This window comes from Aquarana catesbeiana, linkage group LG04 (genome assembly GCF_042186555.1).
Source record: "Aquarana catesbeiana isolate 2022-GZ linkage group LG04, ASM4218655v1, whole genome shotgun sequence".
In the NCBI taxonomy this organism is placed as follows: domain Eukaryota; kingdom Metazoa; phylum Chordata; class Amphibia; order Anura; family Ranidae; genus Aquarana; species Aquarana catesbeiana.
Genome location: NC_133327.1, coordinates 494138960 through 494164781, shown reverse-complemented (window position 1 = coordinate 494164781; position 25822 = coordinate 494138960). Strand labels below are relative to the sequence as shown.

Below are 25822 nucleotides of genomic sequence, written 5' to 3'. Positions count from 1 at the left end.
AATGGAAAAATGTACCAAGATATCCTTGATATATCTGCTGCCATCTACCAGAATAATGAAGATGAAACAAGGGCGGACATTTCAGCAAGACAATGATCCCAAACACAAAGCCAAGGAAACTCTAAATTGATTTCAAGGGAAGAAAATAAAGCGGTTAGAATGGCCCAGCCAATCACCCGACTTAAATCCAATAGATAATTGTAGTATTGGTCTATATTTATATAGAACTTTAGTTATTGAATTACAAGAAACTTAGTAATAGTTTTAAGGTGATATATATATATATAAAAATAAATGGTCTCTGGACCATTATAGCTAGTTTTTTGTTAGTACCAGATAAAACCAGCTTTTTTGCGCCTTCCATCTAGCCTTTAAAAGGTCAGACAATAGAGAAGGCCAGTGGACTTCTTCCAGGACATAAATGTGCCTGTAGTTTGAACAGACCGTTGGCTTCCAGGACTATCTGAAAGATTTCAGAAGTTGAGGGGTCCCCTGGAATTGAATATGCTGTATTTATCCTGTATTGTATCATCTGTACATCTTTAATCAAAGCCAAGTAAAACTTTTTATCACATTCTTGCTGTTGTGAGTTTTAATCCTTGCATTTACTGACCACATATCTGAAAGGGTAAATATATGAATGAACCTATAAATAAATGTAACACAGAAATTAACCCCTTGCTACCTAATGGCGCTGTGATCGGGATTTTTAACCCTTTCAGTGCTGGTTTGAAGTGCAGTGATTAATCCTAGTAATACTGTTGTGAATTGTAATGTTTTTTGACAATTGGGAAACTATTAGGCTATGTTTCCACTAGTGCGTCCCCAAAGTCGCGCGATTTTGCCGCGATTTTTTACCGCGACTTTTTACCGCGATTTGAAGCAATGCCTGTATCTATGGACCTCAAGTCGCATCAAAGTGGGACCAAAGTAGTGCAGGGACTACTTTGAAGTCGCTGCGACTTGAAGTCGCACAGATATGAACGGTACTCATTGGAAATCATGGGAAACAATTTGTCATGCGACTTTTCAGTCCCAAGTCGCATGAAAAGTCGCACTAGTGGAAACAGAGCCTTATATGTGTGCACTGTGAAGGGAGGTTTGTTGCTATCTTTGCTTTGGTGGCAGTTAGTGGCAGATATGTTTGATTTATAGCAAAGGGGGTAGATGGTCGAATTTTTCCACTCAGTGTGTGCTTAGCGAACCCCGGCAAGCTTTAGATTTTTTGAGATTTAGAACAGATGAGCTAATGACCGCATTAGGTGGATGAGTGGCCCTTACGCCGGTGCTCAAATAGTTGTTCTTTGAGGGTTGAAAACAATGAGCAGAAAACAGGTAGGAAAAGGAAAAATATGTCTTGTGTTGATGCTTAGTTTGTGATTACTGCAGTAATATATGTGTTGAATTTAAATGTTGAGCTCTTTTGTTGGTTGTTTAGCTAGCTATTGGTGAGGAAAAGTTGCTTGTATGGATGATATGTAAAAATTCATTTGGCTACTGATGTTTAAGTGAGTTTTTTGTATGTTTAACTGATAAGATCAGTAGTTAGCGGGAATGGTACAGTTTGCAGCATCCCCCCCCCCCCCAAACAATGGACAATAGTCCAGCATGTTGTGAAAGGAAGACCTGCAGCTGTAGACTGTATTTGTGAGAGCCTGCTTGAATGGAGACGATCCCTTAAGAGGGAGATTTCCCCTTAACCCCCCCTGAAAAAGTTTGTGCCTGTTTAAAGCAGGACATTGCTGAACATCTAAGAACAACGTCCTAGCTGAAATTGTTAGTTTTTATTATGCAAATCTAGGATAATTTGAAACAAAGAAAGAAAATGTCTGATTGATGTTAACACCATTTAAAATCCTTAATTGCAGTCATGATTATTATAATTTTATTGCTGAATGTAATAGTGTGATGTTTTAGGATACAACACTAATGTTTTTTTTTTTCGTTAATACAGAAGGAACCAGATTTATTCCTAGAAGTTTCGTAGATCTGTAGGAGGTTGCAATAGAAACATCAATATGAGTTTGCTGATGTATAATGTTTGTGCACAAATGTGATGAACACCATATAATGTTCTTGTAAATTATTTCAACCATGGTATAATAATGACAACTTTGAACGGACGTCCTTTAACGAAAATCCACATGGTGATAATTAAGTAAAATGAGCTCAATTAATATGGGTAATAAAAGTGCACTCATGAATAACAGAAATAATGGCCATATGTTTTGTAGTTTGTGGAAAGTGTTGGTTAAATGTGTTTGTTGCTAACGATTTGTTACGTTCTAGGAGTAAATTTTAATAATATCACACTAAAACCTTTTATTTTGTTTAGTTCCTAGACAATATTAAACAGCATCAATCCACCTGTCTGATATAGTCTGATGTCCAAGAACTAAAGATGAAGATTACAGTCAAACTGAATAATTTATGTTGTTTTTGTTGTTATTTTTATGCAATATGCAAATGTACTGAAAGTTTTCATTGGAACTGATTGTAAACCAGAGCAGCTAATAATCTCAATGCTGCATGATAGATTTCTAAGGGTTTTCTCTGATTGAGTTGAATATAAAATGATACAGAACAAATAATGTTTGAATATTGACAGCAAGATTGTTTTGATATCTGGAATTATATAATACTTGTAATGGTTTGAAGGGTGTAAGAATACCCAAACATTTACATATTGTTATTTTCTGTGTATATGTAAGCTAAATTATGGCAGCATCTACTTCTGTATATTCTGTCATAATTATTTTGGTGGAACTGTAAGGCATTACCACTGTGGGAGCGTGCCTGGGGTTTTACACATAAAGTAAATTTTCCTGCATGATTGACAGTTTAAATTTAAAGTAATCATTTTATTTATCAAGGAAAAAAAATGAGTGCTTTTATGTCTACATATAATTGTGCATTTAGGTTAATATTATTGCAACGAACACAATTTTTTTTAAGTCTTTCAAAATTAGGTGTTGGAGTGATATATATATATATATATATATATATATATATATATATATATATATATATATATATGGTCAGTTATATCTGACACTCAGTGATTCTTTGACCACCCTGTTCTATACACCTGATTGAGTATTCATAAAATTTTCTTGGTAAAGAAAAAAAGAGTTATAAAATAGGTTCTCAGGTTTTGTTTTCCTCATTTCTCCTTGATTGCTTAGGGTGGGACTGGCATGTAGACTGACACATATGCATGGGCATATTATATGCACATATTGGGATCAGTGTAGACAAGAGCCGGTTAGCCTGCCAGAATGTCTTTAGAGTGTGGAAGGAGATCAAAGTGCACAGAGGAAACACACATGAAGTAGTTTAAAGTTGGGCCTATAGTTGGAGACAGAGTAGTGTATAGTTCAAGTGGGGGATGAGTAATATACCTGTAATAATATTTCATCTTTAATGTAGAAAGCTGACTTTTTCAGTGTTAAGCCGGGTCACTAATGATTATCGATTTGCCTGTTCAGAAATCTATAATAGGCTATATGGGCATTGTTGTTAATTACAGAATGTTGGACTAACATATTTGGTAATGCACCTGCCATGATGTCAACTAGAAGCATATTGGAGAAAGGAGAAAAACGCTTTTAACAGCAGCAACGGACTATAAAGTCTTTACCAATGATCTGCAGCTGAACTGTTGGTGCAAGTTCCACCTGTTCTGAGAGTCGAGTACCTGAACTGTTCTCTCCGCTATCATGGTTAAGTACCTGAATCTGATGGTGAAGTACTTGAACTGTTTTATCTGCTCTGATGGTCATGTGCCTGAATTGTCTGTAAAAGTTCCAGCTGCTATGTGGTTATGTGCCTGCACGTCTATGACTTGTGAGCGGCAATAGTCCGAAGGATATGGACTTTGTATTCTACAGTTCTTTCAGTTCTACAGTGTTGCAAGTGCTGTGCTGCAGCTGCGATCTAGTAACCGGATGTCTAAGACTCTGCTGTCCATCACCAAATATGGAGGACTTTGACAAGTATCTATGCTTTTAAACTCTTGGAAAGGAAAGTTTGATGCTCATGCCTGTACTTTCAAAAGGAAGTTTGGTGTTATTCTGTTAGTCCAACCTATAGTTGTTTTTATAAGCTTGGACATTTTTTATATTTTTCAGCCCTAACATAGCAGAATGAGATTTCCTGGACAGGTAAAATCAGACAGAGAAAGTGGGTCAAGAGATAGAACTTTAGATAGATAAGACAAGGTGTGGAAGGATGTAAAAAACTGTTATACATGATTTACATGTGGAAAATACCCAAGGGGTGGGATATATGGGAGATGGACCATATTTAATAATGAAGAGTGTTTCGGGTCTGTAGTCATATATAACTTTAGTTATTGAATTACAAGAAACTTAGTAATAGTTTTAAGGTGATATATATATTAGCCATTTGCTAAAATCATTTAAGTTCCTTTTTTTTCCTCATTAATGTACACACAGCACCCCATATTGACACAAAAACACAGAATTTTTGACAATTTGGCAGATTTATTAAAAAAGAAAAAAATGAAATATCACATGGTCCTAAGTATTCAGACCCTTTGCTGTGACACTCATATTTAACTCAGGTGCTGTCCATTTCTTCTGATCATCCTTGAGATGGTTCTACACCTTCATTTGAGTTCAGCTGTGTTTGATTATACTGATTGGACTAATTCTGCTGCACTTAAGGCTCCTAAGAGCACAGTGGCCTCCATAATCCTTAAATGGAAGACGCTTGGGATGACCAGAACCCTTCCTAGAGCTGAGCCTTAGTGAAAAAGAGGTAAAGAAGAACCCAAAGATCACTGTGGCTGAGCTCCAGAGATGCAGTCGGGAGATGGGAGAAAGTTGTAGAAAGTCAACCATCACTGCAGCCCTCCACCAGTTGGGGCTTTATGGCAGAGTGGCCCAACGGAAGCCTCTCCTCAGTGCAAGACACATGAAAGCCCGCATGGAGTTTGCTAAAAAAAAAAAAAAAAAAACACCTGAAGGACTCCAAGATGGTGAGAAAGAAGATTCTCTGGTCTGATGAGACCAAGATAGAACTTTTTGGCCTTAATTCTAAGCGGTATGTGTGGAGAAAACCAGGCACTGCTCATCACCTGTCCAATACAGTCCCAACAGTGAAGCATGGTGGTGGCAGCATCATGCTGTTGGGGTGTTTTTCAGCTGCAGGGACAGGGCGACTGGTTGCAAGCAAGGGAAAGATGAATGCGGCCATTTACAGGGATATCCTGGACGAAAACCTTCTTCAGAGTGCTCGGGACCTCAGACTGGGCCGAAGGTTTACCTTCCAACAAGACAATGACCCTAACCACACAGCTAAAATAACGAAAGAGTGGCTTCACAACAACTCCGTGACTGTTCTTGAATGGCCCAGCCAGAGCCCTGACTTATACCCAATTGAGCATCTGTGGAGAGACCTAAAAATGGTTGTCCACCAACGTTTACCATACAACCTAACAGAACTGGAGAGGATCTGCAAGGGGGAATGGCAGAGGATCCCCAAATCCAGGTGTGAAAAACTTGTTGCATCTTTCTCAAAAAGACTCATGGCTGTATTAGATGAACAGGGTGCTTCTACTAAATACTGAGCAAAGGGTCTGAATACTTAGGACCATGTGATATTTCACTTTTTCTTTTTTAATAAATCTGCAAAAATGTCAACAATTCTGTGTTTTTCTGTCAATATGGGGTGCAGTGTGTACATTAATGAGGAAAAAAAATTAAACTTAAATGATTTTAGCAAATGGCTGCAATATAACAGAGTAAAAAATGTAAGGGGGTCTGAATACTTTCCGTCCCCACTATAATATATATATACACACACACATATACATACATATTATATATATACACACACACACACACACACACACACACACACACACACAGTTAGGTCCATATATATTTGGACAGGCACAATTTTCATGCTTTTGGCTCTGTATGCCACCAGAATAAAATTAAAATGAAACAATCCAAATTAATCTGAAGTTCAGATTTTTAGCTTGAATTCAAGGGGTTGAACATAAATATCAAGTACAAATTTTAGGAACTGCAACCATTTTTATACACAGTCCCCCCCCCCATTTTTAGGGGATGTATTTGGACAAATAATTATAATCATAAATAAAATGTTCATTTTTAATATTTTGTTGTGAATCCTTTACTGCTAATGACTGCCTGAAATCTGAAACCCATGGACATCAGCAAAGACTGGGTTTCCTCCTTTCTGGTGCTTTGCCAGGCTGTAACTGCAGCTGTCTTCAGTTGTTCTTTGTTTGTGGGTCTTTCTGCCTTTAGTTTTGCCTTCAGCAAGTGAAATGCATGCTCAATGGGTTTGAGATCATGTGATTAACTCAGCCATTGCAGAATATTCCACTTCTTTTCCTTCAAAAGCTCCTGGGTTGCTTTTGCAATGTAGATAAATAAAATACCGCGCCTATCTAGTAAGTAGAAACAGCTGCCAACACTACAGAACGACTGGGACTGTGTAGAAAATATAAACAAAAAAGTGTAGCGCTAAGGTAAGTACAGTGAAAAGAAGGTTTTGAAGCAGGGAGAGGTAAAACCACAATTTCAAGTGGCCCGTAACCTCAACTAGGTCAAAACCAGATATGTGTATACACAAACAGTGTAATAGCATCTCTTAAATCCAAACAGATTGTAGTGCTCTTTCTTTTGAAAAAAGTGCAAATATACATAAAAATAAAAATAAAGTGAAAGTAAATCAACAAATGATATTCTCAAAAGTCCACATTTTGATAGTGATGAAATATAAAAAACTGTCCAAAATAATGGTGAGGAAGTATTAATCCCATATAGTTAATAAAGACTTATTATTACAGTCCATATGTTACATGGTGCAGTTGAAACGGAGGGGACCCAAGGCAGATATCCTTACAATACAGAGACTCAAAAAATGTAAGGTAGAATACTCTTACCAACTTCGGTGGACTCACAAGCCGTGGGCGGTGAGTCAAACGAGCTTGTACGGTCTTGTGATAAATGACAGTATGAAGATGGATTATACACCAGAGGACGTCCTCCTTGAATGGAGAGCCTGGAGCCTGTCCTGAAGGTCTGCACGATCACCGTTTTCGTCAGCATACATGGACCATATAGAAAACAACGACAAGGAACCTCCACATAGTGTAAATCCGAAAAATTATTTCTCAATTGGCATTTATTGGATCATTCACGATCATCAAAACAATCAATAAAAAATCTTGGTTTAAAATAGAATCGATTCAGGTAAAATGACAACAAAATAAGCGTGGTGTGGGTGGCTGGGTACAGCAAGGAGACCCGACGCGTTTCGTCTGAAGAGACTTCTGCTGGGGTATGTGCCAACCTGCCACCACCACGCTTTTATACATATGTTTGAATAATCACCCATGTACAGCTGTTACAGCAACGTGCACGCTGACTTCCTGTATTGGTAGCGTGCGTTCCATTCAGGGTCACATGTTTAGTGAATTCGCCAATGGAGGGCCGGGTGGTAGATCAACCTTTAAAAGACCAAGCCTCGATGTGAGTATCATCTCAAAGTGCACGCTCATAGGGTGAAGGGACGTCTTCCTCTCTTGCTCACCCAATGCGGATCGTCACCGTAAATGACGCGGACGTGACTAGCATCACGTGATGGCGTCTGGCGTGACCTCATGCGTACATCATTGCGTCCACCCAGGAGACGAAAGCATACCACAGAGGCTAATGGAGCGCATCATGCGTTCCAAACAGATCACCCGGAAAAGGAAGTACTATGGATGAAAACAAGTACGGCAGTCTTAGAAGTCCGCCAAAACGAAAACTGTATGGACTAGATAAAATTAAATTGAACATCCCATTAGTAAAAATACAATGTCCAGTCAGGAAGTCAGTATGCATCGTAGCTATGCTAGAAGACAAGAACTACCATATAACAAATGGGTAACCTTATTCCTAGTATTAAGTATAGAACAAGAAAAAGATGGTGTCCATCTAAATCTATGTCAGATCTCAGTGAATGTGAGGCCGCTGTCCCAAAAAAGGACAGACGGTCGGATTACCCTGTATATATAACAGAATTTCAATTGATTGGACAACAGATCTCATTGAAAATCTGACCAAAAATAAAAATAGCAGATACAAATGTGCACTACAAAAATTTGGAATAAAATAAAAAAGTAAAATATGATGTTAAAAAATGTTGTAAAAAATATGAAATATGAAACAGGACCTAATAGTGAGCAAAAATTTAATAGTAGAACTAGTAATAAAAGCCGCCTTATCCCTATAGGCCATAGCCAAGGCCCAAATGTATCGTCAGGCAGGTTATGTTAGCTGATGTTGTACTTGATATAAATACAACTGGATTGATGGAGAGAACTAAAGGACCAGAGGGAAGCCATGACTAGGATTGATTAATAAATGAATTGATGTCCCATTCCACATTCAATCCATATGGCGTGAAACATCTTAATTGGTGTATCCAGAAAGTTTCAAGCCTTGATACTCCTCGTATGCATGATTCACCTCTCCAGTGGGGGGTAAACCTGTCTATTATTTGGAATTTAGTGCCGGTGGGGTCCCGATTATGGTGTAATAAGTAATGATTAGGTACACTATGATTTGTACGTCCCTTTTTAATAAACTTGATATGTTCATTAACCCTTATGGCGAAGGTACGGATAGTCCGCCCTACGTACTGCTTCCCACAAGGGCAAGTGATGAGATATACGATATACTTCGTCGAACAAGTAACGAAGTGCTTCACAGAATATTCTCTCCCTGTGGTGGTTGATCCAAACGTGTCGATCTTCCGGGACTTAAGTGTATTATGTTTGCACACCTTGCATCTCCGGCAAGGGAAGAAACCCTTCATATCTTGAAAGAAAGAGGGAACTGAAGGGGGATCTGTTACATTGGGAGCTATCTGTCCCCTCAGGGGCATAGCACCTCTATAAATTACTCCTGCTTGTTCTGGGAGGACTGGTCCAAGGACAGTATCATTTTTTAAAACCTTCCAGTACTTATGGAAGATGTCCTTGATCTGCCTATGTTGTATACAGAAGTTCGTAATGAAAGACCATTTATGTTTATTTTCAACAATAGGTTTAGAATGTTCAGAAATAAGGGAATTCCTATCTATTAAGGAGACATTGTGGATCACCTTATCTATCTCTAGTGCATCATATCCCTTGTTCACAAATCTCGACTTCAAGATATCAGCTTGATCATAGTAGTCAGAGAGTTGTGAACAGTTGCGTCTGATTCGTAACATCTGGACCTGGAAATCTCGGTGGTTGACCACCACCTTTCCACCAAGACTTTCTTCAAGGCCACGGATCGGAATGGATACATTCCGACCGACAGCTGCCACCATGCAGCGTGGTTAAAGTCTATTCCCCGAAGTCAGATGTTACGAATCAGACGCAACTGTTCACAACTCTCTGACTACTATGATCAAGCTGATATCTTGAAGTCGAGATTTGTGAACAAGGGATATGATGCACTAGAGATAGATAAGGTGATCCACAATGTCTCCTTAATAGATAGGAATTCCCTTATTTCTGAACATTCTAAACCTATTGTTGAAAATAAACATAAATGGTCTTTCATTACGAACTTCTCTATACAACATAGGCAGATCAAGGACATCTTCCATAAGTACTGGAAGGTTTTAAAAAATGATACTGTCCTTGGACCAGTCCTCCCAGAACAAGCAGGAGTAATTTATAGAGGTGCTATGCCCCTGAGGGGACAGATAACTCCCAATGTAACAGATCCCCCTTCAGTTCCCTCTTTCTTTCAAGATATGAAGGGTTTCTTCCCTTGCCGGAGATACAAGGTGTGCAAACATAATACACTTAAGTCCCGGAAGATCGACACGTTTGGATCAACCACCACAGGGAGAGAATATTCTGTGAAGCACTTCGTTACTTGTTCGACGAGGTATATCGTATATCTCATCACTTGCCCTTGTGGGAAGCAGTACGTAGGGCGGACTATCCGTACCTTCGCCATAAGGGTTAATGAACATATCAAGTTTATTAAAAAGGGACGTACAAATCATAGTGTACCTAATCATTACACCATAATCGGGACCCCACCGGCACTAAATTCCAAATAATAGACAGGTTTACCCCCCACTGGAGAGGTGAATCATGCATACGAGGAGTATCAAGGCTTGAAACTTTCTGGATACACCAATTAAGATGTTTCACGCCATATGGATTGAATGTGGAATGGGACATCAATTCATTTATTAATCAATCCTAGTCATGGCTTCCCTCTGGTCCTTTAGTTCTCTCCATCAATCCAGTTGTATTTATATCAAGTACAACATCAGCTAACATAACCTGCCTGACGATACATTTGGGCCTTGGCTATGGCCTATAGGGATAAGGCGGCTTTTATTACTAGTTCTACTATTAAATTTTTGCTCACTATTAGGTCCTGTTTCATATTTCATATTTTTTACAACATTTTTTAACATCATATTTTACTTTTTTATTTTATTCCAAATTTTTGTAGTGCACATTTGTATCTGCTATTTTTATTTTTGGTCAGATTTTCAATGAGATCTGTTGTTCAATCAATTGAAATTCTGTTATATATACAGGGTAATCCGACCGTCTGTCCTTTTTTGGGACAGCGGCCTCACATTCACTGAGATCTGACATAGATTTAGATGGACACCATCTTTTTCTTGTTCTATACTTAATACTAGGAATAAGGTTACCCATTTGTTATATGGTAGTTCTTGTCTTCTAGCATAGCTACGATGCATACTGACTTCCTGACTGGACATTGTATTTTTACTAATGGGATGTTCAATTTAATTTTATCTAGTCCATACAGTTTTCGTTTTGGCGGACTTCTAAGACTGCCGTACTTGTTTTCATCCATAGTACTTCCTTTTCCGGGTGATCTGTTTGGAACGCATGATGCGCTCCATTAGCCTCTGTGGTATGCTTTCGTCTCCTGGGTGGACGCAATGATGTACGCATGAGGTCACGCCAGACGCCATCACGTGATGCTAGTCACGTCCGCGTCATTTACGGTGACGATCCGCATTGGGTGAGCAAGAGAGGAAGACGTCCCTTCACCCTATGAGCGTGCACTTTGAGATGATACTCACATCGAGGCTTGGTCTTTTAAAGGTTGATCTACCACCCGGCCCTCCATTGGCGAATTCACTAAACATGTGACCCTGAATGGAACGCACGCTACCAATACAGGAAGTCAGCGTGCACGTTGCTGTAACAGCTGTACATGGGTGATTATTCAAACATATGTATAAAAGCGTGGTGGTGGCAGGTTGGCACATACCCCAGCAGAAGTCTCTTCAGACGAAACGCGTCGGGTCTCCTTGCTGTACCCAGCCACCCACACCACGCTTATTTTGTTGTCATTTTACCTGAATCGATTCTATTTTAAACCAAGATTTTTTATTGATTGTTTTGATGATCGTGAATGATCCAATAAATGCCAATTGAGAAATAATTTTTCGGATTTACACTATGTGGAGGTTCCTTGTCGTTGTTTTCTATATGGTCCATGTATGCTGACGAAAACGGTGATCGTGCAGACCTTCAGGACAGGCTCCGGGCTCTCCATTCAAGGAGGACGTCCTCTGGTGTATAATCCATCTTCATACTGTCATTTATCACAAGACAGTACAAGCTCGTTTGACTCACCGCCCACGGCTTGTGAGTCCACCGAAGTTGGTAAGAGTATTCTACCTTACATTTTTTGAGTCTCTGTAATGTAAGGATATCTGCCTTGGGTCCCCTCCGTTTCAACTGCACCATGTAACATATGGACTGTAATAATAAGTCTTTATTAACTATATGGGATTAATACTTCCTCACCATTATTTTGGACAGTTTTTTATATTTCATCACTATCAAAATGTGGACTTTTGAGAATATCATTTGTTGATTTACTTTCACTTTATTTTTATTTTTATGTATATTTGCACTTTTTTCAAAAGAAAGAGCACTACAATCTGTTTGGATTTAAGAGATGCTATTACACTGTTTGTGTATACACATATCTGGTTTTGACCTAGTTGAGGTTACGGGCCACTTGAAATTGTGGTTTTACCTCTCCCTGCTTCAAAACCTTCTTTTCACTGTACTTACCTTAGCGCTACACTTTTTTGTTTATATGCTTTTGCAATGTGTTGTGAATCATTGCCCATCTGTACTGTGAAGCACCATCCAATCAACTTTGCTGCATTTGGCTGAATCTGGGCTGAAAGTATATCTCTAAACACTGCAGAATTCTTCCGGCTGCTTCTGTCACAAACACCAATGACCCAGTGCCACTGGAAGCCATGCATGCCCATGTCATCACACTGCCTCCAATGACGTTGTGTGCTTTGGATCATGAGCTGTTCCAAACCATCTCCACACTTTTTTCTTCCTGACATTCTGGTACAGATTAATCTTAGTTTCATCCGTCCAAAGAATGCTTTTCCAGAACTGGTATGGCTTTTTTAGATGTTTTTTGGCAAAGTCTAATATGGCTATTCTATTCTTCAGGCTTATGAATGGTTTGCACCTTGTGGTGAACCCCCTGTATTTGCTCTCGTTTAGTCTTCTCTTGATTGTAGACTTTGACAATGATACGCCCACCTCCTGGAGAGTGTCCTTCACTTGTCTGGATGTTGTGAATGGGTTTTTATTTACCATAGAGAGGATCCTGCGATCATCCACCACTGTTGTCTTTCGCAGACGTCCAGGCCTTTTTATGTTGCTCAGCTCGTCGTTCTTTTTTCAGAATGTACCAAACTGTTCATTTGGCCACTCCTAATGTTGCTGCTATCTCTCTGGCAGATTTCTTTCATTTTTGAAGGCTGATAATGGCCTGTTTCACTTGTATGGACAGCTCCTTTGAACGCATAATGAAGATTCACAGCAAAAGATCCCAAATGCAAATACCATACTTAAAATCAACTCAAGACCTTTTACCTGCTTAATTGATGAATAAATAATGAAGGAGTAGCCCACACCTGGCCATGAAACAGCTTTTGATTCAATTGTCCAATTACTTTTGGTTCCTTGAAAAAGGGGGGGTTGGCTATTCTTAAGAGTTATATAAACTGTAGGTGAACAGGTGAAAACAGCCCAGACCCGTACTACCACCTCTGCGCTCTAAACGATATAAGACGACCCGATTGGAGCTGCCACTTAAAAAATATATAAATATAAAATTTGTAATGGATCCAAATATCCACCACACCTCAGTGATGTGATTCCACTCCCTTCTGAAATTCAAACTCACCAGCTGTTAAGGCCTCTCACTCTCGTGTTTAGCCGACAAAAGCCTCAACCAAACTCTCATGGGGGTTAACATGCGACCATTGATATCCACTGCTGTGTAACCCGAACACTCTCCTTGAGGTAGCGATTCCACATATGAGATAAGAAGAAACGCTCCAATAGTGTGATACCGTTTAAAAAATGTATTCAAAACTGAACTAACACTAATGCACTCACATTGTACATAAAATCAATGGGCAAATCACTTCACGGCAGTCAGGAAACATCACAGCAGAACATGCAGCAATAATGGCACAGCAACACATGGTCAAGGCGGACCCAGGGAGTATGGAAGCCGACGATCGTCTCACCCGTTCGCAGCAAACGTTTCTCCACTGACCCCCGCTCCGTCACTCCTTCCTCTAACACACGTGTAGGATTGCCGTGTAGCCACACCCCGGCATGTTTCGTCACTGGGACTTAATCATGGGTTTGGCTAACCGGCAAGGCAATCATGAATTTATGCAAATTGAATGTTCCGTGGGCGGGCACCAATCGCTCTGCGTCTGCACACTTCCTGTGTCCCCGTGTCCGTAATGCATAGAAAAACTCCTCAAATTACAAGCATATAAAAATGAATGCATTTATTACAGCACTATAAACGAACCAGACACCTGAAGGCTCTCAGTGCCAATAAATATATATGTAATTGATCCCCAACCTAAAATCTTAAGTGATCAAAAATATGTATAATCATTTCATATAAAAAAATAAAATAAAAAATTCAAAATGAATCAATGAACATAGAGAGACAATACAAAGTACACAGAAACAAATATATACCTCAGCATGGGATTTTTAAGGCAATGAAATAAAGAAAAATTATATTTAGATAAAAGAATAATTTATTAATACATAGATCATACACATGCGCATCATACTCATGCGACACCCCTAGCTCAACCACACCCACATCCCTTTATTAGGACGCCAGGGACGGCCAATGGCGGCACTACTTTTTCGTTTTTTGACCGAGAGGTTCTCTGTAGCCCAGGCTCGTCCTCACAGGCTTCCCTGCACCTTTGATAAAGATCCAGAGCTAACCACAACATTAGAAGGTGAATTTTATATAGGCTCTAACCAGAAATACCTCAGGGAATATTGGTCTCTGAAGGGATCTTGTTTCATCCTCTATTTTCAAATGATTTTTTCTGTCTTTTTAGGACCTCAATTTACATATTGGCTGCCTATGATTGGATTTTTTCAAAAATATATCCGGTCATCCTGTAGAGGATTCTGGACAGTCTGGGCAACAAATGACAGAGACCCTTCCCGTTTTTAAGCACTGGGAATGCACTTTATCTGCAGCTGCATGAAAAATGTAAGTTGCTCTTATTGAATGTATGTGTTTAATGACGTATGTGGAATATATGTATACAATATATGGTAAACATTGTAATTTTTGACATTTTTTGAAACTTTAGAACGTGATGCAATCTTTCCCTGAGGAAGACTTTATTTTATGTTATAAGTTGAAACGCGTTGGAATATCGCTACAACGCCACCGCACCGCTATAGGTGGTGATTATATCTTGTAGCAGGATGTAGCACGACCCAGGAGTATCAACTCCCTGCTTTTTCCATGCTATTTGACGATTATTTTTAAATTGTATGATCACTAAAAGTATTTTTGTACGTTCTATATGTTCTATGTATTAATAAATTATTTTTTTATCTAAATATAATTTTCCTTTATTACATTGCCTTAAAAATCCCATGCTGAGGTATATATTTGTTTCTGAATCTTTCAAGGGATGATGGCGATGACACATCCAACCCCTTGAATCACCCATATCTATACAAAGTACACCTAGATGCCCATGTAACCCTGAATTAAGAGTGACCAAAACAGGATAAACTTTATCCAAGTAAAATTGCGGATCAAGTTAAATCCAAATATTGCAGATATAAAAAAGGGGACTCGACCCGGTCAGAATAAACCAAAATTAGGGGTATAAGTCTGGTCCATGTACCTATAAAAAGTTCCCCAAAAATCTGAAGAGTCTCTAATATATTTCTTAAGTTTTTTCTTCTGTACCTAGCGATCTAACTTTTCCTTTTTTTTTTTTTCATATTGTTATTAAATTCTATAATAGGATTGGTCTCTTTAATGGATTCTAATTTTCTTTCTATATCATTAATCTGTTCATTGATTTTAGCTAATTTGAACTGTTTTCTGGTTAAAACAAGATCCTGAAGCTCCATGCCCACTTTACTAAAAATTCCAACCATTCATTCATAAAAGAAGGGTCAGTGAGCCGATCCTGAGGGGGAACCTCCCATCTCAAACTTCTAAAAATTTGTTTTTCTTTGAGATAGTGTTCAAATGTGAACACATCCCACCAAGTTTTCAGCTGTTTTTCAAGCAAATGGTCTAAATTCTTTAATAGACTTAAGGTGTCTTCCTCACACTCAGTAATTTCTTGGTTGTTTGAAAAAATGTTAACAGGATTAATTTGTCTCCTCGACAAAAAAATGATAACTTCCATAGCTGCAAATGGTTAAGTTCACAAATAATATAAACTGTAGGTGAACAGGTGAAAACTGCCCAGACCCGTACTACCACCTCTGCGCTCTAAATGATATAAGACGACCCGATTGGAGCTGCCACTTAAAAAATATATAAATATAAAAGCTGAATCCACCCCTCAATAGTGAAGATGAAATAGTGGCGCTGTCCCCACTACCTGTGGGAATGAGGCAGGCAATAACGTACACCCTGATTAATGACATCATCCAGGAAGTAGCAAAATATTCCTAGAGAACAGTGTTTGAAAGATAAGGATACTGGGGTACCAACTAATTAACATCAGTTGGGATTCATTTCAAATTTTCATCATCAGTACAGGGATGTTGAATTAATTTTTAAAAAACACTGGCACATCTTGTGTAGAGATAGACATTTGGGGGAGGTCTTGCCTAATCACCCTAAATTCATCTACAGACGGGCACCTAATTTTGGCCATAGGGTGGTTAAGAAAATTTTAAATCAACCAGACCATCAAACCATTAGAATTGGCCTACAGGGGTTTTATGCATGGAGAAAATGTACTTGCTGTAGAACGGTACAGGTGACTAATAGAGGTATGACCCAAATCACTAATGTTGAGGATGAAACGTTTAAGATTAGAGAATTCATCACGTGCAATTCTTCCTTTGTAGTATATCTCTTGTGGTGTCCGTGTGGATTGTTCTATGTGGGACGCACCAAGAGACTACTGAAGGTGTGGATTGCTGAGCATTTAGAAAACATTAAAAAGGTTTCCAATACCACAGTGTATCTCTCCATTTCAAGGAGAAACACAATGAGGTCCCAAGTCTCTTACAATTTTGTGACCTAGATGTGGTTCACCAGTCCTGGAGAGGTTCCAATCGGGTCAGGGATCTTTCTCAGAGAGAAACCCGATGGATCTTCCTCCTCAAGAGTTTATTCCTTAGCGGAATGAACATTGAACTTGATTTGAACCGTTTCAACAGTAACTTTTAGCTAGCGTATTTATCGGCATATAACGCACTTTTTTCCCCTTAAAATCAGGGGAAAATCGCGTGTGCGTGTTATACACCGATCCCCCGCTGATTGTGAGCCTTTTGGCGGCTCTCGGTGGCTTTTGGCAGCTCTCGGCAGCTTTCGGCTATTCTCGGCGGCTCTTGCAGTCCCGCGTGAGCCGCCGAAAGCCGAGTGCGTCCGAAAGCCGCCGAGAATGGCGGCGCCATTTTCAAACGACAGATTTCTGCAAACGAAGGGCAAGGCTACAGATGGACACTGACAAGGCTGCAATGGGGGACAAGACTACAGATGGACACTGACAAGGCTGCAATGGGGGACAAGGCTGAAACGGGGGACAAGGCTGAAACGGGGGACAAGGCTACAGATGGACACTGACGAGGCTGCATTGATGGGCATTTAAATGTAAGTTTTTTTCCTTAAAATTCGCTCCTAAACTTGGGGCGCGTGTTATACGCTGATAAATACGGTAGTCATCACCGTTACAAATATATTATTTTAGAACATATATTTTTTTGGGGAACTTCTTATAGGTACATGGACCAGACTCATACCCCTAATTATTGTTTATTCTGACCAGGTCGAGTCTCCTTTTTTATATCTGCAATATTTGGATTTAAGTTGATCCACAATTTTACTTGGATAAAGTTTATCCTGTTTTGGTCACTCTTAATTCAGAGTTACGTGGGCACCTAGGTGTACTTGTATTGTCTCTATGCTCATTGATTATTTGAATTTTTTATTTTATTTTTTTATATGAAATGGTTATACATATTTTTGATCATTAAGATTTTAGGTGCGGATCCAGATCAATATATTTATTGGCACTGAGAGCCTTCTGGTGTCTGGTTCGTTTATAGTGCTGTAATAAATGCATTCATTTTTATATGCTTGTAATTTATGAGTTTTTCTATGCATGCGATTGGCGCCCGCCCACGGTACATTCAATTTACATAATTCATGATTGCCTTACCGGTTAGCCAACCCCATGATTAAGTCCCAGTGACGAAACATGCTGGGGTGTGGCTACACGGCAATCCTACACGTGTGTTAGAGGAAGGAATAACGGAGCGGGGGTCAGTGGAGGAACGTTTGCTGCGAACGGGTGAGACGATCGTCAGCTTCCATAATCTCTGGGTCCGCCGTGGCCGTGTGTTGCTGTGCCATTATTGCTGCATGTTCTGCTGTGATGTTTCCTGACTGCCGTGAAGTGATTTGCCCATTGATTTTATCTACAATGTGAATGCATTAGTGTTGGTTCAGTTTTGAATACATTTTTTAAATGGTATCACACTATTGGAGCGTTTCTTCTTATCTCATATGTGGAATCACTAACTCAAGGAGAGTGTTCGGGTTACACAGCAGTGGATATCAATGGTCGCTTGTTAACCCCCATGAGAGTGGGTTGAGGCTTTTGTCGGCCAAAACACAAGAGTGGGAGGCCTTAACAGCTGGTGAGTTTGAATTTCAGAAGAGAGTGGAATCACGTCACTGAGGTGTGGTGGATATTTGGATCACAGCATTACGAATTGGAGACACCCTCACTTTTGGAACTTTCTCATTTTTTCACATCATATGTGGAATGTATTTCACTTTTTAAATATATATTTATATATATATTTGTTCCAATATTCACTTTTTTAGTTTTCATCCCATTAGCCAAATTTTTGGAGGCTTTTTGAGTGCGGGTATCACGATACCAGTTTCACACATCTGTCACGAGGTGTAATCATCATTTTTAATTCACTAATTTTGTATTATAGTTATATTGTGTCTCAGATCATTTTTGCTCATTTATTCACTATTTTTTCAATGTCATACTACACAAGGTGTTTCATGCATATTTTCATGTGTGTATATTGTTTGTTACATCAATAGTGGATGTACATTTGTTTGGTCACTCTCACTCATCCCATACACGTGTTTTGTGATTCAGTGCACTTCCAGTCCACTCTACGTCATCAGGGTGTACGTTAGCACCTGTCTCATTCCCACAGGTAGTGGGGACAGCGCCACTATTTCATCTCCACTATTGAGGGGTGGATTCAGCTTTAATATTCTTAAGAGTTGAAATTCCTAAACCCTTCCTATGATTTGGATGTACATACCCTCAAATTAAACCTGAGAGTGTGTGCTTTTGGCCCATATCCATTATTTAACTATAGCTTGAATATGTTTTGGTAAGTACCTAGAAAAAAATAAATTTGTGCCTGTGTCAAATACATTATACATGGACCGAACTGTGTATATACCTATAGAGATCTAGAGTGTGTATGTGTGTATATATATATATATATATATATATATATATATATATATATATATATATATATATATATATATATATATCCTGTCCTGGTAGTATTATGTGAGCAAGGCTGTCATGCAACTGATTGCCATGGTAGATGTGATTGCCCGTGGACACAATCATTTACAGATCACGCAGTTACAAGGCAGAATTCTGGTAGGACATATGGGTACTTCCTCCTGGAACTAGAGAGCACCCACCCGACCAGGAGGGAAGTGGTTTAAAAGCTGGAAATCCTTGTACAAAAATCAACACCTCATGTAAAGGCCAGAGTAAAGCTGGTTTCACATGTGTATAATGAAGCTCTTTTGAGACGATGAATTAGCAGCATGGAACATCACACTGTTTATCTAACATTACACAAAAAATATAATGAAGGAGCGAGTACATAGCTATGTGCGCAACCTATTCATTCACTTTTACTTTTCCATTTGTTTACTTACTCAGGAATATGATCAGGACCTCTTCGAGCATCCACAAAACTGTAGCCTCTAAATCCTTTTTTCTGACAATATTCATTAAATCTTCCTATGTAGTTTGGGAACTCCTAATATATTAGAAGGGAAGAAGACTATTATATCAATTTGGGCCGTTAGAATATAACAAAAAAAAAAAAAATCAGATTTAAAATAAATACAGCACATACCTCCAATTTACTTGTGACACCATTAACTGTACTGTGTTCAGTGCTGCAATGGAGGAACATTACATCAATCATACTTCTAAAGTAATTCTATTTTTATTACTCTTAAAATACACTTTCACCCACAAGACTTGTTTATGAAGCTATGATTAACCACTTCATCTATCACAACTGTACACTCCCCATTCCAATGGACCAGAGCCATTTTTTACATTTCTGCTATAGGCCTGTTTAACCGTTGTTGTTTCCTAAAGATGAATTCCTCTGCCTCTGTGGGAGGTTTAGACTGGGTATCTTAGACTTGCTGGCCCACCCACTGCAAGCAGTGGGAAGTGCTGGCTGAACGGAACTACAGGAGGGACTTGACAAGACCAATGGAATGCAAGGCATAGCAGTCTATGATCCTGTAAAAAGGAAACCACAGGGAACCCACCCCATTATTTTAAAAATGCACAGACTCCTCAAAAACTACAGAGACAATCAGAAGATGGACTACATATTCTAGAAAGGTATCAAAGCTGCATTAAAACTATGAAAAAAAAGTTTTTGCCTAGAGTTCTACTTTAAGACAAAAAAACCCAACACCTCTTTGACCAGTGTTAGTTTACAAAAGTAGGGTCCCACGTCTCACTTTCTTAAAGTATATGTGAACCCTTTTTTTAAAAACAACCCATTTTGTTTAAAATAGAAATTAATGGCAAAACATTTGTGTAGCTATATAAAAAAAAAAAAACATAGTAAATAACTCGCTCAAGAGCTTACTACATAACAAAACAAGAATTCTAGTTTATACTTTAAGAGATGATGTAAACCCACCGATCACCCTGTATAAACGAAAAGGCACAGTATTAAGCTATCCATCTGTATAAACATGATGCATGTGTCCTTACACTTGCAACCTCACTCCCTTCAGCAGTAGGAGCCCTGTAAAATGCTGGAATCGATGGGCGGGTCTCTTTGCTGACCCTTGGAGGGCAGAGTTGTGACATCCCACGACTCCCCGCCCACCTCTACACTCCCCCTCGCCAGGCAGTGTCACAAGGCCGATGCTCGTGCCTGGACAATGAAAAGTGCACGCAGATCAGGCCTTACAAAAACAGGATTTTTTTATAACAGCTTACCTGTAAAATCCTTTTCTTTTGATGTACATCACGGGACACAGAGCCTCAGTAATCACTGATGGGTTATATAGGGTATCACTAGGTGATTGGACACTGGCACACCCTAAACAGGAAGTTCAACCCCCTATATAATCCCTCCCCTTACAGGGACACCTCAGTTTTGTAGAAAAGCAATATAAGTGTATTAGAAGAGGGGCGGGACCTCTGTGTCCCGTGATGTACATCAAAAGAAAAGGATTTTACAGGTAAGCTGTTAGAAAAAATCCTATTTTCTTTCTCGTACATCATGGGACACAGAGCCTCAGTAATCACTGATGGGACGTCCCAGAGCAATGCTATTTGAGGGGAGGGGACCACACACGTAGGGTGTAATCAGACCTGAGGACCTCGTACTGCTGCCTGCAGCACACTACGCCCAAAGGCGATATCCTCATGCCTTCCCACATCCACCTGGTAAAATCTGGTGAATGTATGGACTGAAGACCAGGTTGTGGCCTTGCAGATTTGAGCCATAGAGGCCCGGTGACGCACCACACAAGAGGCACTAATCGCCCTTGTGGAGTGTGCCCTGACCTGAAAAGGTGGAATTTTGTGTTTCAAACCGTAAGCCTGAATAATCATTTGTCAAATCCATTTAGAAAGGGTAGACTTTGACGCTGCCTGCCCTCTATTGGGACCTTCTGGTAGTATGAACAAAACATCCGTTTTGCGAACCTGAGCAGTTGCTTCCAGATAGGCCTTGACTGCCCTTACTACATCCAAAGAATGTAGTGGCTTTTCTTCCGAGGAACAGGGATCTGGAAAAAAGGAAGGTAGAACAATATCTTGGTTTAGATGGAAATCTGAAACTACCTTTGGTAGAAAGCTAGGATGAGGGCGCAATACCACTCTATCCTTATGCATGATCAAATAAGGCTCTTTACAGGAAAAGGGCTGCTAACTCTGATATTCTTCTAGCAGAAGAAATGGCTACCAGGAAAATTAACTTCCTTGTCAATAAGACCAAGGGAATCTGACGTATGGGTTCAAAAGGCTGTTTCTGTAAAACCGACAGAACCAAATTCAAGTCCCAGGGGTTTAGGGGCACTTTAACTGGAGGATTAAGACGCGTCACCCCTTGCATAAAGCTTCGGACGAAGGAATGAGAAGCAAGTGGTCGTTAAAATAACACTGATAAGGCCGAGACCTGGCCCTTGATGGTACTCAAGGCCAGCTTCATCTCTAATCCTATTTGTAGAAAGTCAACAATTCTACCTATGACATATTTTCTGGGATGCCAACCCCTGGCTTCACACCAGGATACATAAGTCTTCCAAACTCTATGATAAATCACTCTGGAAGCTGGCTTCCTTGCATTAAGGTAGAGATCACAGGACCTGAAAGCCCACGACTCTTTAGAACGTGGGTTTCAATAGCCAAACCGTCAAATTTAGCGTTTGTAAGGCAGGATGGAACACTGGACCTTGAGATAACAGGTCTGGACGTGACGGTAGGGTCCACGGGGAACCCACTGTCATTTCTGCATACCAGGCTCTTCTGGGCCACCAGAAGTACCGACTTCTTTTCCTGCCGGATCCTGCGAAGGAGCCGTGGCAGTAGCATAATAGGAGGAACGCATAAATCAGTGAGAACTGATGCCACGGAATCACCAACGCATCTGTCCCGCATGCAAGAGGATCCCTTGTTCTTGCCACAAACTTGTCGACCTTTTTGTTGATCCTGGACACAAAGAGATCTACATCTGGTATCCCCCATCTTTGGTATATGGCCCAAAAGACATCGGGGTGAAGAGACCTTTCCCCCGGGACTAACCGTTGGCGACTCAAATAGTCCACCTGCCAGTTCTCTATCCCTGGAATGAAAACTGCCGATATGCATGGCACATGCTTTTCTGCCCAGACTAAAATCTGGTTCACCTCTCTCTGAGCTGCATGACTCCTGGTGCCTCCCCGATGATTGATATAAGCCACTGCTGTGGCATTGTCGGACTGGATCCTGACAGGGCAACCCTGTAGCCTGAGAGTCCAGGCCCTTAGGGCTAGATATGCCGCACGGATCTCCAGAAAGTTGATGGGTAAGGTCTTCTCGATTTCGGACCATTCCCCCTGGACCACAGACTGTTCCAGAACTGCTCCCCAACCCGAAAGACTGGCATCCGTTGTTACCACCGCCCAGGTAACCGGTAAAAAGGATTTCCCTTTCTGCAGGCTTTCGGGTATTAACCACCAACTGAGGCTCTGACGCACTGCATGAGACAGGTGCATCGGAAAATCTAATGCCTGTACCTTCTTGTTCCAAGCAGACAGGATACTGTGTTGCAGCAGTCTTGAATGAAACTGAGCATAGGGAACTGCTTCGAGTTAAGCCACCATCTTTCCCAGCAGCCTCATACAAAGACGGACAGAAGGACCCTTTTTGGTCCCGACTACCTGAATCAGCTCTCTTAAGGCACTGATCTTTGCATGAGGTAAAAATACCTTCTCTTGGCTTGTGTCTATGACCAGGCCCAAATACTCTAGTCTTCTTACTGGTTTTAAGAAAGACTTTTCTAGGTTGAAAATCCAACCTAGGTGTTCCAGGTAGTTGACTGTGGTCATCAAGTTCCCGCTCAAACAGGCTACCGACCGGTCTATCAAGAGCAGGTTGTCTAGGTATGCTATGACAGTTATACACTGAGCCCTTAATCTGGCCAGAGGAGGAGCCAAGATCTTTGTAAACACTCGAGGTGCAGAGGCTAGCCCGAAAGGCAGGGCCACAAACTGAAAATGGCGTCCTTCTATTTCGAAGCGCAAGTACTTTTAAAGAGCAGGAAAAATGGGTACATGCAGATATGCATCCCTGATGTCTATTGATGCCAGAAATTCTCCTCCCTGTAGGATGGAGACTACTGACCAAATTGATTCCATGCGAAAGGATCGAATCCTTAGGAATCGATTTAGATCATTTAGATCCAGGATGGGTCTGACATCTCCATTTGGTTTTCGAACCGTAAAGAGGTTGGAGTAAAATCCCAATCCTTGTTCTTCCGTGGGAACCACCACGATGACTTTTTGCGACAATAGTCGCTCCAATGCTAGAAGGAGAGACTGCTTTTTCTCTGGATCTCTGGGGACATTTGAACTGAGGAAACGAGGAGAGGGGAATTCTTGGAACTCCAGTTTGTAACCTAGAGTTACCGTGGAGATTACCCATCTGTCCTGGAAATCCTCCTGCCAGAGCTTTGAGAACCATAGCAGTCTTCCCCCCACCCGAGCGAGCGGGGGCGCTCCTTCATAAAGAGGCTTTAGCGTCTTGTCTAGTTGGCTTCTTCCCCCAGGACTTCTTTTGTCCCTGGGGTCGACTCTGAAATGTATTTCTTGGACCTGACGGAGGAGGCCGTTGTGACTGCCTGGTGCCAGGAGCATCAGCCTCTGGGGAAAGAGCCCGTTTAAAAGAGGGACGCTTACTCCTTTTCTTAACAGGTAAGAGAGTGCTTTTCCCACCAGAGATCCTTTGGATATAGTTGTCCAAATCCTCTCCAAACAGCCTAGCACCACGAAATGGAAATCCAGCCAGAAGCTTCTTACATGGTGCTTTGGCTGACCAATTTTTCAACTATAAGATTCTACGCATATGCACCAACCCAAAGGCGAGAGGTTTGGATGATAGAATCTCTGATAGCGTCAACAGCAAAACATAAGGCCGCTGGAAGGTTAGCCAACCCCTGGGCCTGCTGTTCAGGTAGAACTTTGAGGACCTGCTTAACATGGTCTCTCAAGTATTGACAGACTCCGATCGCTGCCACTGCAGGTTGAGCTACTGAACCCGCTAAAGGAAAAAATATTTTTTAACAGTGATTCCATCTTTTTATGAACTGGATCCCTGAGCATCTGAGCATTGTCTACAGGACAAGTCAGACTTTTATTTACGGAGGAAATGGCGGCGTCAACAGTCGGTATCCCCCACATCTTTGTAAAGTTGAAAACTTTTTAGGCAGAAAAAAACGTTTATCTGGGTGATCCCACTCAGAATAAATGAGCTTTTCTAGTAAATTATGAACAGGAAAAGCATGCGTTGTTTGAGGAGGCTTCAGTGAACCCAAAGAAGGAGGGTTCTTTAACTGACTCAGATACGGGCAATTTAAATGTGGAGCGGACCAATCCAGCAAGGATCTGTACTAACACCTTCTCATCCTGAGTAGCTGAAGAGGGTCCATCACCACTTGATTCCTCAGAGGAGGAATCATCAGTCCCATCCCGATCCTCTGAAAGGGATTCTTCTCCTTTTTCCCCCAGAGTTCCTCTGCCTGAGGGTCCTGGGTAACAGAGGAAGACCTAGTGCCTTTTCTTCCACTGAGTGAAGATGCAATTAAGGCCATTAATCTTTCCTCTAGTCCATTAATGGTTGAGGAAAAAACCTCCTGCGTAATGTATACAGGGGCTGAAGTGCCAGAAGCAGATGCAGCCCCTGACCCAGACAGCTCTCCCTGGCCAGCCATCCCAGGTCCTTCAGGGGGGGGAAGGCGCTGCAGAAGGGGGGTCCTCAGAGCCTGAGGTAGATCCCCTAGAGCCTCAGGTTTTGTACCTCTTCTACCCATAGTGCAAAGCAACAAGGTGGAGGTATCACACAAATAAAACACTGACTGCTGAGCGATGTAGTACAGCAACTGTCGCTGCTACCAATGCCCAGTCAAATGTTCCTAAGTAAATGCTGCCTGGGAGAATGCCTGTGTCCCACCTTACATGCGACCATCAGCTCTGTGTCCCTCCATAGGCTGTGTGCACCTGAAAAAGTGTGCTTTTTATAGCCTGTGCAGCCGGCGATGTGGGCGTCTAGGCACGCCGGACGTTGCGCTAACGCTCCGCCCTCCTCTGACCACCCCTCAAGCCCCCCCTCCTCCTTTTTTACAAAAACGCGCGCTTTCCCGCGCGAGCCGATCCTCCTGGACAAGCAT

The 25822-nt window shown here is 40.8% G+C and overlaps 1 protein-coding gene across 4 annotated transcripts in view; it reads right to left on the bottom strand.

Annotated features, from left to right (window-relative positions):
• LOC141140472 (interferon-induced, double-stranded RNA-activated protein kinase-like) overlaps positions 1 to 25822 on the bottom strand; it is a 391078-nt gene that overhangs the window by 251957 nt on the left and 113299 nt on the right. For all 4 annotated transcript variants that reach the window (XM_073627695.1, XM_073627696.1, XM_073627698.1 and 1 more), the window contains exons 5-6: positions 19772 to 19814; positions 19569 to 19672 (exon numbers count right to left, since the gene is read on the bottom strand). In XM_073627695.1, the coding sequence (XP_073483796.1) occupies positions 19569 to 19672; positions 19772 to 19814 (147 nt within the window). The remainder of the gene's footprint in view (positions 1 to 19568; positions 19673 to 19771; positions 19815 to 25822) is intronic.